The sequence below is a fragment of the Eleutherodactylus coqui genome, chromosome 4, assembly GCF_035609145.1.
Source record: "Eleutherodactylus coqui strain aEleCoq1 chromosome 4, aEleCoq1.hap1, whole genome shotgun sequence".
NCBI classification, from domain to species: domain Eukaryota; kingdom Metazoa; phylum Chordata; class Amphibia; order Anura; family Eleutherodactylidae; genus Eleutherodactylus; species Eleutherodactylus coqui.
Window position 1 is genome coordinate 202,038,719 of NC_089840.1, and position 20,619 is coordinate 202,059,337.

The window sequence follows — 20,619 nt, forward strand, 5'->3', positions numbered from 1 at the left end:
TCTAATTTGCTGTCTACTGCCTGTTGTCAAGTAACAATAAGAAGTGGAAGAGAAAGTGACTCATACTACCCATGGAAGCCTATGGAGAGGTGAAGCAGAAGCAGAAACTCATACAGATGTGATAATGTAAGTGATTTACTGTCCCACTGAAATCACATCTACAGTGTTCAGTAATTCTGCATGATGCCCTCCTTATTGCCTTTATGGGTGTGTGTTACAGAGAGAGCAATTTCCTGTTTTTTCTGTGTGCAACATATGATGACATCATAGCAGTAGGCTTCTCAAACCAATCCAAGGACGACTGAAAAACAGATATATAGCTTGCAGAGGGGGAAACTGGTGAAAAATCCTAGATGCAAGTCTTATAATGGCAAGAAATAATGAGTCGTGTCATTAACCAGCAGGTCATCATAACCCTCAGTCTGCCTGGGAGGTCTATACAGTATATGACACCAATTCTAATCACATTTTTCTCTTTAGATTGCACGACAAATTATCTAGTTCCTTGCTCATTGTATATAATGGACTACCGTTGATTTCAGACTATCAGTGACTCCACCACCACTTTTTATACCATCTTTCCTGTATAAGGTATCACTATTCCCCAGATACTACCATTATTGAACCATGTCTCTTTTATCTGAACCAGATCCAAATTATCTCTAGGTATGAGAGTTATTTGCTCTCACGTCTTATTGCCTGATCCTTAATACTAATTGTATGGAGAACATCATGTTGTGCTTTATTCTTAACATCTACTGTCTCTGGTTGGAGACGGAAATTATGCACATAAATTAATTGTCTTTCCAAAAAACATCTCAATGTCACACCATGTACTTCCCTACTTCTATGTGATGGGTGCAAACCATGCTTCTCAACTGCCTACTACACCACCTACATCATGACTAAAATACTCAAAACCTTCAGTTTTACACCGCCGTCTTAACCACACATTAAACTCATAAGTACAAAGTGATTTTTTGTGTATTAAAAAGTGAAAGCAGTCTTCATTTCTTTAATTGAACAAATAGGGCTGCAGACTAAAGAATTGCATTATATGGTACTTCTGCTGACATTGTATTAAGATGTGCCACAGGAACGTCTTAATAGGTAGAAATGCATGGCAGACCTGGGGGCCTTCAGCACTCTAAAGGCTGCTTGTGATCTCATTGTGTGGGGCTATTTGGAACTTCGGGTTGCCGATCGCACCATTTAAGTGCCGATATCAGAACTGACATCATATTGATCCACATTATATTAACCACACTCACCTAGAATTTTAGTATATGTCCTGGGGCACTAGGGGGTTAGGGTGGAATTTCCTGTTAATCATTTCTCTTGGTCCTAATAGTCTCTGCCCCAGTCCTTCAGTGTTGTGGCTGGGTTTATTAGAGGAAGCTTCCAATAACCATAATGAATAATCATGTACTAAGGTAAGAAGACCCCTTTTTAAGCAATGTTTGGATGTAAGAAATCCAGCATCTTAATGAAATCATTCTAGAACATTTTTTCTTTAACATGCAATATTTTATTGTGTTAAAGATGAAGACCAGGTGTAAGTGATGCTAGCTTCTGGATGAACTCCTGATGTATTCAGCTGGTTTCAGGATGCTTATCTTCATTCATTATTCAAGCCTCACATTTGGGTTCTCAGTGAAGTCCGCTACCTTAATCAGCCCATCCGGTCCAATCCTATTGTGGGACAAAAGACATTCTATTTAGAGTTTCTATTTTTGCTAGTGTTTAATATACTGAAAAAACAGACAAAACATCTTGTATGAAAATTACTGCATTTGTCCTGATTTACAACCCCTGAAAATGTTGGGATACTATGTAAAATGTAAATAAATATAAAGAATGCAATGGTTTGGAAGTCTCATTAAGGCCTCCTGCAGACGGCCGGGTCGGTTCCAGCTGCGAGAATTCTCCCAGCGGGATGCGAGCCGTGCCCCTGCAGGGATCCCCGCGGCTCATCTCCTCCGCTCTTCTACGTGTTGGCACATGCGCAGAGCAGAACCGGCGTGTCAGAGGTGACGTTTCTGTGCGGGCCTCTGCATAGTCTCGCAGCATGCACGGCCGGAAATTCTGGGGGAATTCTCACTGCAGAATTTCCGCCCGTGTGCATTTACTCTAAACCATATTCTATTCATAGTAGAACATAAAACACACCAGAAGGGGAAAGGGAGATAGTTTTCCATTTCATAAAAAAATAACTCCTTTATAAAATGATGGCAGCAACACATCTCACAAAAGCTGGGTAGGGCCAGGTCTACCGTTGTGTAGCATCCCTTCTTCTTTTTACAAAAGTCTGAAAAAATCTGAGAAGTGAGGAGAACAATTGCTGGAGGTTTGAGAGAGAATATTGTCCTATTCTTGTCTGATGTAGGGTTCTAGCTGCTCTACAGTCCTGGGGCTTCTATGCTGGATTTTTCACTTCATAACGCGCTAAATGTTTCCTATTGGTGGACGGCCTGGACTGTAGGCGGACAGTTCAGTCCCCGGACTCTTCTTCTGTGAAGCCATGCTGTTATGATGGATGCAGTATGTGGTTTACAATTGTGTTGCTGAAATATGCAAGACCTTTCCTGAGAGGGATGTTGTCTGGATAGGAGCATATGCTGTTGCCCTTTATCGTTCAGATTCCCGCACTCCCTTGGGTATCTGAACGATATAATTGTCCTGTGAAAACGCAGGCAGCAACTGAACGAGAATCATTCAGTTTTTGCATGCAGGAATGCTGCCTTCCAATAGGTGGCGATGTAGAGGTATTGTTCATCCGACATGAACAATACCTCTACATCGCCATTTGCATATTTCTCAGACTAGCGTGGGGGACCTTATAAATCTCCTGCCACACCATCTAGGTGCTCTCTTTAACACATTAAGGACCAGGCTGTTTTATACCCTAAGGACCAGACACTTTTTAGGGATTTTACCCATGTGGTGGTTTTACTGACCTATTTTTTTCCCTTTAGCTATCAAAATTATTTTTACAGTTTTTTTTTTTCCATGACATATAGAGCAATTTTTTAAATGTCTTTTTCACTGACTTATTTTCCCGTTTTTTTGTTATATTGGGGGTTAAAAAAAATGATTTTTTTTTACATTTCTAGTTGTTTTTTTTAAAATTAGTATATTGACGCTAAAATAAAGTATGGAAATGGGTTCCTCATTTTGTTTCGGACATTTTGGTATATAATATGTATGGTTTTGGATTATAGGGCGCTTATAGCGACAGTTTTGGTTGGCGTCAGTTTTGCGTTATTTTCTTTCTTATGTATATATTGTTGTTTTATTCTGTAATTTTGATTTACTTATTTATGTAATTATGTTTTTTACTATCTATGTCCCCTATAACGTCATGTAAAACCTCTGGGGGACATTCACATGTTTTTTTGGTTTTTTTATTTGACACTTTTTCCTGGGAGCTAAGGCATCCATAGGAGCCTCAGTTACAGGGGGAAACAAGCCCTGTAGTGACATTATTCACTGGCAGAGCTGGTCAGGGTCTAGTATGACCCTCCAGCTCTGCTGTAGCAGGGAACCCCGGCGGTCACGTGACCCCCGGGCTCCCATAGTGAAAGTTACACTTCCTTTTTCACTTTTGGAGTACACAATGCTCATTGAGTTTTGTGTACTTGGGGAAGGAAAAGGCAGAAATGGTTAAAAAAAAACCTGCCTTCTCCAGGTTATTAGCTGTTACTAACAGCTGACGACCCGTTCTGCCTGATGGATTGCAGAGCAGGAGGCTTAAAGCCCCCTGTCCACGGCCATTGCGGAATATCGCCAGCGATATTCCGCCGCGGGAGGAGGAGGGGGGAAGGCTGACAGGTTTCAACGGTGAGCCTATCTAACACGGAGAATTGTGGCATGCCGCGATTTAGATCCTGCGAGCGGAGAATCGCTATGATTCTCCGCTTGTGGACGCCACGGTTGCGCTTTCCATAGCAAAGCTATGGAAAGCTTCACACAGCGTAATCCGCCAGTGATAAATCGCCGGCGGATCACGCTGTGTGAAGCTTTGCCCGTGGACATGCAGCCTAAAGCCCCGCCATAATTTTACATACGGCTAGGCTTTAAGCCCAAGACCAGGTGCCGTATATTTACTGTGCCTAGTCCTAAATGGGTTAAGGAGGAACAATACCCTTCCTGACCCACGTCTATAGGCCTCTCACTACCCAAGCTGGAAACTACTACACACTGATGAAAGTCAATCACCCCAAAATTACTGTCTGTGTATGATTATTGTGGCTTTGGCTCTTAATTCCCAGTCATTGTTATAAGGCTTGTTTAGAAAGAAAGTCTGACATTGACTTGCAGAAATAGAGGTATAGTTCCATCTTTCCATTTACAATGGTTAGTATTGCGTATATATCGGTATTCAACATGTGTGATATATGGTAATATTATTTGTATTCATGTAGTGCCGATAATCAAGGATATGACCTGTTTTCTGATTATTTTTGTATTCACTAATGGGTCGTACTATATTATGTACAATCGTTACGATAGTCCTGTTTCTAACATAATAGGAGGAGGTGGTGTTACCGGTTTTTAGGGCTTTGGATGTCAATATCTGCATCTATATTTTCAGAGATTGTGGTGATGTGATGCAGAGTAGTCATGTTTATATAATGCTGCAGTTTACCTAACGAGACTTCGCCGTTTGTCCTTTTTCTGCCCATTATTGAGCTTTCAGTTTTTGTTAATATGATTCTTAGCTTGGAGTGTATTTACTTATGTTATTTTAGAAGAAAAGGCTTATTCATTTAGTAGCTCAGAAAATTAAAAATTGATCCTTCGTTTATCTTACTGGGGTTCATTATTTCCGTGTCTATTTTATTGAAGAAAACATTTTACTAAATATGAAACTAAAGATTTTTCAAGGAGAAAAAAGAAATATGTGATTTTAAAATAACAAGACTCAAGTTTTAATTTGGTTTAAAGGGAACCTGTCATCTCCATACAGAACCATAGACTAAGTTATGCTTCTGTTAGAGAAGGTGAGGGGAGTCGGGGGTGCTGGATATTTTTTTTATACTTCAGGGGGGTCTCACATAAGCCGATTTGAATTGCGGATTCTGCGATCGCTATCCGCGTGGATGATATGCGGTAATGTGTGGGCATTGAAATGAATGGACTTTCGCAGGTTCGCTCCCACTTGCGGGTAGGAATTGCGGATTCAACGAGTGGAAGAAAAATCGTAGCATGCTATATTTTACCACAAATTTTGTGCATATAGGCTCCATTGATCTCTGTGGATGCAAGCGAACCGCAGTGCATATGGAATTAAGATTGCAAATGGGCGCGGATTTGCTCGCAAGTTGCTAGCAGACCAGATACAAAATATGAGAGAGAGAGAGAGATACCGCTCATATGCTCAGAAAACCACACGCACGTGAATTGCTTTCACTCAGAGGTCTTTTGCACTGGATATCCGCATGCGGAATCCAACCTGCTTGTGTGAGCCCGGCCATACCCACTCCCAGGTTTCAGCACTGTCACCCGGTGGAGATCGCACAGCACGTGAAAATCTGTTTTTTTTTTTCTGACTGGTGCATGATTATCCCATAGACTTACATAGAGAGCGCACACAGCAATCTGAAAAGGGTCGGATTTTCATGCGCTGGGATGTTCACTGGGTGACAATGCTGGAACCAAGGATTGGGTGAGTGTAAAAAATCCATCATCCAGCTCCCTGTCACCTTCCCTAAGAGCACTATAACTTAGTTTACGGTTCTGTGGGGAGGTGACAGGTCCCTTTAACCCCTTAATGACCGCCGATTTGCCTTTTGATGGCCTGTATCGGCAGCCTATCTATGAAGAGAGAGGGGCGACTTCTCTTCATACAGCACGGGCGTCAGTGGTTTATTACAGCTGACACTTGCGGGCAATAGCTACGATCGCCGCTATTAACCCTCTAAATGACGCTGTCAATTCTGACAGTGGCATTTAAATTCCCCGAACAATGTTTAAAAAGGGGGTCGGAAAAAACAGGACCACGTCATTAGGGGTTAAACAAGCTATTCACTGAAGAGTACTGTTGGATTGAGATAGAAAACACATTTCTGTTGCAAACAGGGTTTGAAATGAGGTTTACCCTTTGGAGAATCTAATTTTCTTCCAGCTCAGTTTAATGCTTGCACATTGCTGAACGCTTGTAAAGTTGCTATTCAGAAAGTAGCATGTGCCTTCCTTATCTGTCACCTCCGTGGTGAACATGTAGATCTTGGAGAAGTGTTATAGGAAGATGTATGAAATGAGAATGTGATGTGTAAAGTAAAATGTGTGATGCGCGTTATGTTCCTTTGCCTATTTTCAAACAGTCAATGTGAAAAACAAATGTATTTGTAAACCTGTAGTAGGTAGATAGGAGGCGAATACGTCTGGGATTGTAATCACTGAATACAGTAGCTTTGGATTAAGGGGGAATAGTAAATAGATCTACCTTTTCATTTATTAAAAGTAACAATGATTACTGAATGAGACGCCATCTTTAGGCTGGGTTCACACGGAGCGGATTTGCCGCGGAAATTCCGTGCGGAATTTCGCCGCTGCAAATCCGCATGCGGCCGCTAATCCCGGGATTAGCCAGCCATGTGGACGAGATTTGATAGAAATCTCGTCCACACGGGACGACAAATCCGCTGTGGCTAATCCGGCAGAAACCGCCACTGCGGCGCGGCTTTGCCGACCACAGCCGCGGATTTGCCGACTGCAGTATGTCCATTCTTTTTTTCTTTCCGCTGCGGCCGCGCTCTCCTCTATGGGAGCGCCGGCCGCAGCGGAAGAGCGAGCGGCCGGGCCGCTTCAAAGCCGCCGCGGGTTTTTCCGCGGCGGTTCTCCCGGCGGAAATCTCGCAGTTTTTGCTGCGGCCAAACCGCTGGATTTGCGTTGGGAATCCGCCCCGTGGGAACCAAGCCTTAGGGTTCTCGTAAATGTACATACAGATTGGGATTGCCACCTAGTAGTAGATTGTATAGCAGTTCTATGTAGTGCTGCTGCCAATTGCAACCTGTATAAAATATCCTCCTGATACAAATGTATCATCACCAAGTCTCTCACATGAGCGGATTTTACTGCGTATTATGTGCAAACAACCTTACATTGACTTTCAATTGTGTCTCTCAGACACAGCATGAGTAAAACATTGCAGCATGCACTATTTTGGCACGTATTACACGCACATACATGGCAAGATAGTGTATGGGGATTGTCGGCACAAAGCAGAGAGAGCTTTCATTTATTCTCTATTGCCTCTTGCTTGTTGTTTTCCTAAATGTACACACTAGGTAGTTTACAAGTAACCATGCCATGTTTTCTATGGAGATCATTAAAAGGACTTAAAGGGAACCTGTCCTCACATTTGAAACCTATAAACTACATTATGGGGCTAAGAGATGAGAAAATAGGGAGCCCGGGGAGCTGTGTTTCACACTCATCGGGTGCCCCGTTCCTACGCTGTGCCCCTGCAAACTTTGCGCACATACGCCATGACTCTTTTCGGATGGCTCTGTGCACCTGCTCTCCCATAGAGAGGAATGGGAGGGTGCATGCTGACGGCTGAAAAGAGACACAGTGTATGTGCGCAAAGTTTGCAGGAACACAGCGTAGGAACGAGCACCTAGTGAGTATGAAAAACTCCCTGAACCCTCACTCTTGAGCCCCATATTGTTGTCTATGGGGCTCAAAGGTGATGACAGGTTGTCTTTTTAAAGAGTTATTCCCATCTTATAAAGTGATAGCAGTTTGTCAGGAGCGTTTTATAATCTCTTGAGCCGATGGCCGGCTGCACACGGCCGTTATGGGCTCCGCCGCGGAATTCCGTCACAGCGCCCCCCAGAGACCCCCAAACTTACCTGCGGATCCGGTGTCCTCGCTCCCGGATGACGCTTCAGCGTGACGAGCTGCAGTGTCATGTGACACGCCGGCCACGTCACATGACACGCCCACCGCGTCACATGACACGGCGAGGCGATTTCACGCTATCTTCCGCTGTGCTACAGTGGAGCGGAAGATAGCGTGAACGGACGGCTTCCATTGACTGCAATGGAAACCGTCCGCGCGTACACCCACGGCAAATAGAGCATGCCGCGGGTGAGGACGGGTGATTTCACGGTGCGGAATTCCCCGGTGGAATTTCGCACCGTGAGCCCTGAGCTATTAGGTTTAATAGAACCTAATAGCTGCGGGCAACGCAGCGGATTTCTGCCGCGAATGACGCGGCAGAAATCTGTCCGTGGGAAGGAGCCTGATGTCTGAGACCCCATTGATCCTAAAAAGAAAGAGTGGCATGTCAATACAACTGTAATGCTGTTCACCTGCTCAGTGGGTGGATAGGGTGCGACAGTGAAGAGGTTTTAGAGATTGGCCCTCTACCAATCACAAAATGATGACATATACTAGCAACATGCCATCATTCTAGTAAATGGAACTAACCCTTTAAAGCTGATGGACATGTTAGTGTATCAGATTAGGAAATGCAATGTGAGCAGCAGCACGAATCTCTCTCCTGTCCTGGACTTCAGTCTGATGACTTTTACCTTGATTAGCTGTATGGGAATGTAGCTCATTACAAGAAGTTATTAAGGCAACACTGTCATCACCTTTGTGCCCCATAAACTACAATATCGGGCTCAAAGATGAGGGAACTGGGAGTTTGGGGAGCTGTTTCATAGTCACCAGGTGCCATGTTCCTGCGCGAAGTCAGCGAGCACCAACAGCTTGACTCTTTCTGCACATGCACCCCCCATAGAGATGAACAAGAAAGCTAGCACACACTGACTTTGTGAGGACACAGCGCAGGAATGGGGTGCCCAGGGAGTATAAATACAGCTCCCTGTTCCCTTACCTTTAACCCCTTGAGTGGCACGCCCGGAAAAGTTCCGTGACGAGCTCCACTGCTCATAGCAACATAGCCCGGAAGATTTCCGGGCTATGTATCACTATGGGAGCTGCAGAGCACAATGCCACAAGCTGTGACAGTGTGCTCTGCCTGCACAGACCCACACAGAGCAGTGCAAGGGCTTTGAAAAACCAGTAGAAGGTATTGCCGACATGTCGGCAACCTCCTGCTTTGTTTACAGGTTGCCATAGAGACCATCGGCTTGTCAGAAGCAAGCCGATGGTCTCTGTGGCAGGGAGAGCTGGTTGTTAGCTGTCAGAGGACAGCTAGGTTCTAGCTCTTGCAGCAGAGATCAGAGAAAACCTCCGATCTCTGCTGTGTTAACCCTTTACATGCTGCAGTCTATGTGACTGCAGCATGTAAAGGGCTGTCACTGCAGCATGTAAAGGGCTGTCACCATCGGACCCCCGGAATGTGATCAGGGGTCCTGATGGGTCCCTGTGGAAGTCCCCTAAAGGGACAAAAAAAAAAAAAAAATTTAAAAAAAAAAAAGTAAAAAAATTATTTAAAAAATTAAAAAAACACTTGTCTCCCTTTACTTTGTAAAAAAATCAAAAATACAATCACACATGTGGTATCCATGTGCGTCGTAATGACCCAGAGAAGGAAGTTAATACATTATTTAACCCCTTAATGACATGGCCCCTTTTTTCTTTTTTCCCCATTTCTTTTTTTCCTCCCCCCTGTTTAAAAAATCACAACTTGTCCCGCAAAAAACAAGCCCTTATATGGCCATGTCAATGGAAAAATGAAAAAGTTATGGCTCTTGAGACGCAACTGCAAAACTAGTTGAAATTCAATGATTAGACCATTTTCAAAAACCTGCCCTGGTGGGCACGACAGGGTGGTAGGAAACCTGCCACTCAAGGGGTTAAGGCCCATAATGTAGTTTATGGGGCTTAACCCTTTAAAGACCAGGCTGTTTTGTACCTTAAGGACTAGACACTTTTTATGGATTTTACCCATGTGGTGGTTTAACTGCCCTATTTTTGTAGCGTTTTTTTCCGTGACATATTAGGCTATTTTTTTCACTGACTTTTTTTTCCCGTTTTTAAGTTTTATAGGGGGTAAAAAGCTAAAAAAAAAGGATATTTTTTTAACATTTATAGTTATTTTATTTTTTTCAATTAGTATATTTACGCTAAAATAAAGTATAGGAATGGGTTCCTCATTTTGTTTCGATGGTTTGATATATAATATGTATGGTTTTGGATTACAGGGGGCATACGGCGACGGTTTTGGTTGGCTTCGGCTTTTGGTTATTTTCTTTCTTATGTATATATTTTTATTTTATTCTGTAATTTTTTTTAACTTCTGTATGTAATTCTTTTTTTTACTATCCAAGTCCCCCATGATGTAATATAAGACATCATGGGGGACATCATTCAAATGTTTTCTGTTTTCTTTTTATTTGACACTTTTCCACTGTATCTGGGGCATCCATAGGATGTAATGACAATAGTCACTGGCGGAGCTGATCAGGGTCTGCTAGGACCCTGGAGCTCTGCTATAGCAGGGAATCCCGGCGGTTGTGTGACTGCCGACTCGTGTAGTGGAAGTTATACATTCAATTTTTAGTACATAGCGCTCATTGAGTCCTAAATGGGTTAAAGTAACTGCATTTTTTAATATATACAAGTATTTCTTGTAGTGACAGTAAAAGGAACAGAAAGAGAAAAATATGCACATTAATGCTTAATAATAGAAACGTTTGAGACTTACACTTCTTTTTCTAAATAAGTCAGCATTTGATGCACTTGTGCTTTCGATACTTCACCGTCAATGGCTGCTAGAAAGTTGTAAAGGTACTTGAATGTGCTGAATGGAATACGAGGAGGTCCACTCTCTTCATCTGACAAGACCTCACATGCAATTTTCAGGGATTTAGCAATGGTCTATTTCAAAGAAAATACATAATTATGAGATCTTTTGTGGAGTCATCATCGGGCATGGTCAAGTGGTTTTCCAGGACAATAATATTGATGTCTATAGGATAGGCTATCAATGTTTGATCATAGGGTTTAAAGCCAGGCGCTCACCGATCATCGGGGGGGGGAAGGGGAATACCTGCTTTGATCTTTATGTACTTACAGTATTGAACCTCATCATATGCTCTGCTGCTCTGTGAGTATCCCTACAGAACGACTCCCACCAAAAAAAGAATACCTGCAGTTTCGGGTTGGAGTACTCCTGCTCCATAAACAGTTTTGGGCTCCTTCCAGCAGCTGAAGATGGACCACTATAGTACTACATCGTCTTCAGCTGCTAGAAGGAGTCGAAAATGTCTGATGGTGCAAGAGAGCTCCGAAGTGATAGAGCAGGGGCTCTTTAAACATTAGTGGCCGGTCCTAAGGATGGCCATACATATTTTAGTCCTGGAAACCCCCCTTAAGGCCATACTTATGCAAATATGGTTAAAATTGGACAGGGTCTCATACATTTACACTGTCATTAAAAAAGCTGAGCTTCCTCCTTATGCAATTGAAAATGGAACTGTGAGTGCTTGCTATAGCACATAAGGACTCTTTATTTCTGGTGCCTAAAGCTTAATTTGTCATGGTTCCATAGTGTGTGGAATGGCAACTGTATTTTTCAAAAAGTTATCTGCCAAATCAATCTGGTTATAATTTTTAAAAAATCATCTTAGATTAATATTGATTGTTTTTTTCTGGACAGCTTTTCCACAAATATTTTCGACAGTTTATGTTGATATTTTTGATTTTACCATACACTCTGGGGGCGGGATGGTAAATCTGGAAAAATCGCTAGTAGAGAAAGATCTTGGTCTATTTGTAGATCATAAACAAAGTAACAGCATGTAATGGCAATTCAGCTGTGATAAAAGCCAGCAGGATACTTTTGTGTATTGTGTAAAAGCCATCATTACATAGAAGGACTCCTTGGACTTGGGAAAAACAATCTAAACAGCTATTTACTCTGTGGTCACCCTAAAAGCGAAACACTGAAAAATGAAATCTCCAGCTAAAAAATTTGCTTCAGTTTCATAGGGTCAATGAAGCCAAGAAATAGTCTACATTAGGAAATAGTCTTTCCAGAAATAGCAGGTTATTTTATGGACCCATTTGGTTATCCTCTTCAAATAAAAGGTTATCTAAATATATAAAATATTTAGCTGGGCATTAATCCCATGAAACCATCTTTAGGCATCACAGTGGAATTTTTCTTTCTTTTATGAGCAAATTTTACCATATCTTATTGGTAATTTTCATAGTTTATCTAAATCATTGTCACGCGAATGTTCCTTGGTCCCATCACTTTATTCTGGGGTCCGACCGTCAACCTATACAGAACTTTTGCATGAACACTTCTCTCTGCATCCTAAACTATGCCATTTTCATTTCACGTATATATCATTAATAGATTATTTTTGAGTGAGAATAAATGTTTTCTACTAAATCTCTGGTACCTATAACTGTTGTGGCAAGGGGACCACTCACATGCAGATCGCCGACCTCAACGTTAAGAAAATGTAATCAGGCTCCAGGAGATTTGACTTTTTTTAAAAACTGGGCCTGCCAGCATTTATTCACAGCACACAAAACGTATTCAGCATCTCAACGTCCATTATTCAGGGTACCTCACCCGCAGGGTAACTGTCACTACCCTGCCCGGGGTGTGTGGAGGGAGTCTTTCTTTGTCAGACGTGTGACGGTTCACACAACTGGTCCACCCTGGACCTCAGACTTGCAACCTGTTCAGCTATGCTAAGCGGTCTCTTCTATGTGACAGGAACTAAGACTTTTATATTGCTTCCTGCCACACCCTGGCGTTAACCCTCTTGTTTCTGCAGCCAGAATGCCTGTCTAGTAGCCACTGCAGGCCATTCTATGTACGACCCTTCTCGCTATACATTTCCTGGTTTAGACTGTGAGATGTACAGCCAATCAGCAAGCATTGTTATGCTCTCTAAAAAACAATGATCAGATATTTGCTCGTTCATTGGCTGATTATGTGATGATTAGGGAAGAGCGAGTATACTCGCTAAGGCACTACTCGCTCGAGTAATGTGCCTTAGCCGAGTATCTCCCTGCTCGTCCCTAAAGATTCGGGGGCCGCCGCAGCTGACAGGTGAGTTGCGGCGGGGAGCAGGGGAGAGTGGGCGGGAGAAAGAGATCTCCCCTCCGTTCCTGCCCACTCTTCCCTGCAGCTCCCCGTTCCGCAGCGGCCCCCGAATCTTTCGGGACGAGCGGGGAGATACTCGGCTAAGGCACATTACTCGAGCGAGTAGTGCCTTAGCGAGTATACTCGCTCATCCCTAGTGATGATTAACCATTTTACATGGCCCAGTTCTTGAGCAAACGAACATTTAGAGGACTGTTGTAATATAGTCTTTATTTCCAGAAGCACCTTTACATAGGGCAACTTTTGTTCAGATAGTCACTCAGAAAATTTGTGATGTGTACAAACAACAGTTGTTCGTTCCCTTTTACACACAGTGATGACTGGCCATTAATTGTGTGTTGTCATTCATAGAGGGGATCTCCCTACAAATTCAATTGCAAGGTATTCAAATACAAACAGCTGTGACTTTACACCAGTTGATTTTTGATCAACCAGCGACTATTTTTTGGTAAGTTGAAATGAAATTACTAGCCACTTATCACTCAGCACCCTGTTGGTGGCAGTGTTTACACTGTATAACAATTGTTTTAATTCGCTCTTTTAAATTATTATTCAGCCAATAGTCGTCCCATGTAAAAGTACCTTTAGTCATAAGCAGGTGTTTGTTTTTGCTGGATAAATTTTGTCTTCTTTTCAAAGACAAAACAGCATGGATTTCTGTAGCGCAGAGCTTATTGACTACAATGAGCTGCACCAATTCATACTGCTTTTTAAAATAAATTACTCCGACCTCTCTTTAGTGTAAAGGCCCATTTATATGGAGTGATGGTCGCTCAAAAATCATTGAAAAGCAATTGTTTGAGAGTTCATCGTTGCGTCTAAACACGCGGCCATCATGCACTTTTCGTGCACAGCTAGCTAATCGTTAAATTCAGGCCAACCTAAAAATTGTCATTTGGCCTTATCAGGAGTTCTCTGTTGGTAGTGCTGATAGCATTGTTTCCCATCAGAGAACAAGGGAGCTGAATGGAAATAAGAGCCCTCATGCTATTAACTGCTTTCAGCTAAAGGCTTCATTTGCACACTAAAAAGCTATTAAGTAGCTGAGTAGCTACTTAATAGTTTATGCAAAATGATCGCTCAAAGCTGTCACTCAAACTGCCATTTGAGCGATCTTTGAGCGATCATTGCTCCGTGTAAATGGGCCTTTAGTCTATTGCAAACACTAAAGTGATTAAAAAGGTGCTGATTAAAACTCTCAATGCCCTTCTGCAAATGTTAGCATTTCTGGCAAGAGCAGCTCTAGTGTTTTTCATTGTACTGCACTCATCATGTCTAATGTTCTGAATGATTGGCAAACCTGTAAGACACTATACCAGTTTGTGGTCAAGTAGCAAAGAAATCTATTGACTCAGACAAAAAGAAAAATGAGTAATCTTCCATTATTCTAGTGCATGCCCTCTTGACTACTACAGTGGTTCACTTACCACTCCAATAGCGCTACATGCCAAGGCTAAGAACTTTAGGCATTCAATTTTTTCTGACAGGCATCCTACAAGCATGATGCACAGGTCCGGTGGTAAAACTAGTTCATTCCATAGTTCTGTTAGTTCATTCGTTGTTATTGTTTGTCTTCCACCTAACTAGGAAAATCATATGGTAAAATCTATTAGTATATTCACAAACATTTACAGCGAAAGTACATATTTTATATCTTATCATCATTTTATGCAGTTTTCTCATTATCTTAATTTTACATTTCAAGAACATATTTCAGAAGGAAAGAACAGTGGGAAATAAAGCGTTGTCCTAGAATGAAGTAAAACAAATTAAATGAGCTCTCTGGATTTATATAAGTATATACATTGTACAATATAGTCTGACACTTTTTATTATAATTTGTGCTTCAGTTCCTTACCATTCTCAAGATCTTTTTTGTTGTCACTAATGGGAATCTTCTTGTTTACAGCCTCTGGCTTAGGGCTTATTCAGGCAGGCGTATATTGGCAGGGTTTTCACGTCCGGCCTATATACGCTGTCCCTCTCTGCAAGGGTAGGAGGCAGGCCTGGCCGGAAGCCGAGCACTGAGCTCCCGCTCCCTCTCCGCTTTTATTACTGCCCCTTGCCACTGCTTGCAATGGGAGGGACGGGCAGAGCTAGGGCCCGCCCCGCCCCCTCCCATTGCAAACAGCAGAGAGGGGGCGGGAGCTCAGTGCATTAGCTCCTGGCCAGGCCCGCCTCCTCCCCTTGCAGCGAGGGACAGCGTATATCGGCCGGGCGGGAAAACTGGCCGATATACGCCTGTCTGAATAAGCCCTTAGTCCTATAGGCTTTATAATACACTGATATACTGTAGTATAGCCCCGATTTTCTCGCCAGTGTGAAGGCGCCCTGACAGAACATAAAGCCCAGTAATTTTTAGCTAGTCAGAATAAGATCACATGAACACCTGAGGAGAAGGACTCCAGGAAATTGTAGATAGAGAGTAGTAACTAGCCAAGGTAATACTACAAAGAAATAACTAACCAAGGTAATGCTAGACAACTTATATATACCGAGGACTAGTTACATGATGAAACAAAAAAAAATGAAATTCACCGGAGTGGCCCTTTGATTTCTCCTGCTTTTTAGACATGTGCTAGTGATAATTGCTAGTGATAATGACTCGAGAATCTCTTTAATTGGCACTCGGCAAAAAAAGCTGGATATATTTAATGTATAAGCCTATGGCCATCGTTGTTATCAAAGTGCAAATAACTACTCTAGAAGTTTGAATTCCCATAAATGCACATATGGCTGTATAATCCTCTCCATTTCTATTTTCTCCAGATATTCCTACTGAGGCTTTGAACAAATTGCCGTGTCTCTCAAGTGTGAATCTCAAGGATAATCTCATAAATAAAGACAACGTTCCCAAAGTTAAATTTGAAGTGGGTCTGTAAAGTGAGAAGATGGGATATCGGCCGCAGTTTGGACCTTTGCCTTCCAATCTGAAGCTCTGCAGGAATGCCTCTGTCTTTTCTATCTGTGTGAAATTACTGAATCAGTTTAAATTATGGGTGCGCTTTTACCGCAAGATTGCTGTTTGAATATTTGGGTTGTTCGATTAAGTAGCTGCTTTTATTAAAGGCATTTTGAAATCAATTATTTGATGTCCTCTTTAATTTAATAAATACGGTAGTTAAAACTGTCCTGTTGGAGACCAGGAGAACCATTACTTGGCTTTATGTGGTATGCTAGGAAATTGTACACTTATATGTTTAACCCCTTAGTGATGGCCAAGATGCCTTTTACTAACCTCACATACATCTTTTTAAGGTGGTGGCTTAGCTGACTACTGACAGCCAGGCTCCTGCCCTAACCATCAGATTTGTATAAACCTCAGATCCTGGCAGATTAACCCTTTACATGCCACAATCCATAGCACCTGCAGCATTTAAGCAGATTATGGGGGGGGGGGGGGGGAGGTGAGGGACTCTTCTGTCACCCATTGGCACCCTTGGACCTAATTCTTACAAACAGGGAGGAAATGGTTAAGGACGTAAGGGTGGCTGGGAACCAATGATCATGCTATCCTTGCATTTTAGATAACAAGGGGAGAAAGTCCTGAGAAAACTCGAACCTCAATGATGGATTTCAGAAAGGCAGGTTTTATTGGACTCAGAAAGAGGGTAGGGAGGATCCAATGGCTGGATGTTCTTAAAGACAGAAATGTTCAAGAAGGTTGGGAAATATTTCGAACTGAGATTCTTAAATCACAATGCTTAACAATCCCCAAAAGAAGAAAGAATAGGAAGCATTCAAAGAGACCAGGATGGATGAACACAGAACTTACATGCTAAAAAGGAAGAGAAAGGTGTTTATCAAATGGAAAGAGGGGGGGATACCTAAAGATGAATACAACACAGTCTGCAAAAACCATAGGAAAAGTGTCAGAAAAGCTAAAGCTAATAATCAATTGAGTCTTACAAGAGAGGCCAAAAGCAAAAAAAGGATTTGGGGGGGGTATGTCAAAGGCAAAAGAAAAGTCAAAGATGCTTACAGGATGAAAATGGCGAGTTGGTGAAAAGTTATGTTGAGAAGGCTGAACTTTTAAATTCTACTTTCTGAGAGAAAACAGATACAAAATAGGATCTTACATCAACGGATCTTCCCTACACTATGCGGGCTATCTATAAGCAGAGAAATGGTGAGGGAACACTTAGCTAAATTAAATGAATTCAAGTCTCTAGGTTCCGATGAATTACATCCTAGGATACTAAAGGAAGCGGCAGAGGTAATTGCTGAACCACTCACCGTAAACTTTAAAAAATTCCTTCAGGACAGGAGAAGTCTCAGAAGATTGGAAAAGGGTAAATGTCATCCCTATCTTCAAAAAAAGAGAAGAAGATGGCCCCAGGAAACTACAGGCCTGTGAGCCTGACTTCTATCCCAGGAATGATCTGTGAACAGCATGTATGTAAGTGCTTGGGTGAGAATAGAATAATTAACCAGAGTCAGCATGAGTTTGTAACAAACAAGTCATGCCAGACAAATCTAATTTCCTTTTTATGAGAGATTCACCAAATGGGTTGATCAGGGAAACGCAGTAGATACAGTATATCTTGACTTTTAGTAAAGCATTTGACAAAGTATCTTATACCATCCTTATTGAAAAAATGACCAAATGTGGGATTGACAAGGCAACTGTTAGGTGAATTCACAACAGGCTGAGTGATCCTACTCAGAGTGTTTATAAATGGCTACTACAGCCCCAATGTCCTAGGCCCTAGAATGTATTAAGTGGGGTACCACAAGGCTTTGTCCTATGGCCAGTGTTGTTCAACATTTTTGTAAATGATCAGCAGGAGGGAATTGAGGGGAAACTGATCAGATTTGCTGTTGATACAAAGCTAGTAGGGATAGCTAACACTTGAGAAGAGAGAATATTCAAAATGTTCTGTATAAACTTGAACCGTGGGCTGCTACTAACAGAATGGTATTTAACAGGAAGAAATGCAAAGTCCTACATCTGGGCAAGAAAAATGAAAAAAGCACATACAGAATGGGAGGAATTGGGCTAAGCAGCAGCACATGTGAAAAAGACTTGGGTATACTAATAGATCACATGAGTCAACAGTGTGATGCATCAGTAAAGAAAGCAAACACAATTCTGGGATGTATTTAGAGAAGTATAGAGTCTAGATCACATGTGGTACAGGAAGTAGACAAAAATATGGAAATACTGTCTGACATGCATGCCTTGAGTTACATGGGATTATAAAGCATATTTCAATAAGACATGTGGAGACCGATTTTAATTGGAGATAATATGACACAGATGTCGGGAAGATGTGAACATCTCCCCAAGCAACAAGGTTCCATTGGTCAGAGGTTTGAGCAACTCAGCTTCTGTTTCCAGTTGGCTCCCAAAACCACCCAGAGGACAGGGCAAGAGGTGAAGTAAACAGGAATTTGGCAGGAAAGCTCTCAACCAAGCAGGGTCCAAAGGGCAGCTCAGTGCTGATTTATATCCCATGCATTTTGTACGACGTTTCCATATTTTTATCCATCCCCTGTAATTATCCCCCTCTACTTTTTCTTGGTCAGACCTCATCTAGAATACTGTGTCCAGTTCTGGGCACCTCAATTAAAAAAATGCATAGACAAACTGGAGCAAGTTCAGAGAAGCGTTAACAAGATGGTGAGCGGTCTGCAAATTATGTCCTATGAGGAACAGTTAAAGGATCTGGGAATGTTTAGCTTGCAGAAAAGAAGGCTGAGAGGAGACTTATTGGCTGTCTACAAATATCTGAAGGGCTGTCACACTGCAGAGAGATTAGCCCTATTCTCATTTGCACAAGGAAAGACCAGAAGCAATGGGATGAAACTTAAAGGTAAGATACACAATAGATATTAGACAGTGAGGGTGATGAATGAGTGGAACAGGTTACCGTGGGAGGTGGTGATTTCTCCTTCAATGGAAGTCTTCAAACAGAGACTGGACATGCATCTGTCTGGGATGATTTAGTGATCCTGCAATGAGCAGGGGGTTGGACCCGATGACCCTGGAGGTCCCTTCAAACTCTATAATTATATGATATAGGTGACCGCAGTAGTAATAGTAAATCTCATAGTAGCCACAGTGGTAACAGTAACCCCCATAGTGTCTGCAGTAGTAAAAGTGTACCCTGTCTTGGCCCCATAGTAATAAGTGACGCCAGCAGGGAAAGGTCTGTGGTCAGACTGCATTGCCCCTTTCAGTCAAGACCTGCAGGCTGAGTGAATAGAATGCTGCATGGTCGGTTGACCAGATTCGGCCTGTGGGCCTTGTGTTTGACATTTGTGCCCTATTAGGTTAGGTTGTATGGACATCATAGAGGAGATGGGTGATCCCCTGCTCATGATCCCGCTCTATGATCCAAAATGGCTTATAAATTTGCATGTAATACTACATTTCAGTTGCAACTGCTACCTTGGAAATATCAGTGAGCCGACCTCATTAACTACATCACATATAGTATAAATATGTAGGAAGTATAGGAGTCCATAAAGCAAACAGGGTGCTATCTAACCTAGGGTTTGTGTTGGTCACAGACCTACTGTAGCAGTGAATCCTCTCTTCCAGAATCAGATTAGCTTAGCCTAAACTAGGGTGCCCTATAATGTAGGGAAGTCCTGATATTCACACTTAACCACCAGAAAGATATATGGGTTTTGCATCTGCGTATTCTCAGGATAAGCGTTAGTGGTGATGCAGTGAGCAGACACAGTCACACAATGATCCACTCTCTGACCATTGATGATCACGAGAGTGCTATAGAACAAGCATTAATGGAAGCGCAGTATGGAATGATCAGCAGTGGGATTAGTATGTAGCAGATGCTTATAACAGACTTTATGGTTAATATAGTAGACACATCAGCAGTAAGAAGGATTGTCAATGGCAAAGATGCTTATTGACCCCTTCCCACTGTGTGCAGGAAAACGTATAATGCTGGTACCTGGAACTTATTGTCCAGTAATCACACAAGCATCTGAGGGGGGCAACTCTGAATGACAGCCCAAGGGTGGGCAGCTTGGAAAAAATGGACAGAAGCTAAATAGCTGAAATTATAAATTATAATATCAGCGTGACCTTCTTGGTCTTATTTCCACTGCCTTTTCTTTGTGTCTGGCTATAACATATCCATCTAAAACAGTATTGTTAGTCTTGGTCATAGCAACATAAAACTCATTTATACACCATTTTAAAGTCAATCAAGTAGACACTTGTAGGAAGACATTATTACAGAGAAACATCTGGTCCATCTGGATTGAGTGGCAAGAACTATTGTTATGTTCAGGCTAAAACTTGTTTTGTGATTAGACTAGTCTTACTGTACAATACAAAGTTCTACTTCTACCTTGGGTTCTGCTTATCCCAGCATTTCTGTCTGCCATGTAATCATGTTGTTGATTTATATTTACAAAACCGATGTTCAGTACATTCCACGCATACCCAGGATGTGGCACGCTATAATGAGGGTAACGGTGATGTTGCTAGGACACGTATCGCTTCCAGCATTGAACACAACAAACCCAATAATTATTTAATCAACTGCTACAATGAAATGAGATACAAAGCCTCTCTTCGGAGACTCATCCTTTTT

At 42.1% G+C, this 20,619-nt stretch overlaps 1 protein-coding gene across 2 annotated transcripts in view; it reads left to right on the forward strand.

Annotated features, from left to right (window-relative positions):
- Positions 1 to 16,132, forward strand: part of LRRC20 (leucine rich repeat containing 20) — a 244,459-nt gene extending 228,327 nt beyond the window's left edge. For both annotated transcript variants that reach the window (XM_066600558.1, XM_066600557.1), the window contains exon 5: positions 15,818 to 16,132. In XM_066600558.1, the coding sequence (XP_066456655.1) occupies positions 15,818 to 15,930 (113 nt within the window). In that variant the 3' untranslated portion in view covers positions 15,931 to 16,132. The remainder of the gene's footprint in view (positions 1 to 15,817) is intronic.
- The last annotated feature ends 4,487 nt before the right edge of the window (positions 16,133 to 20,619 follow it).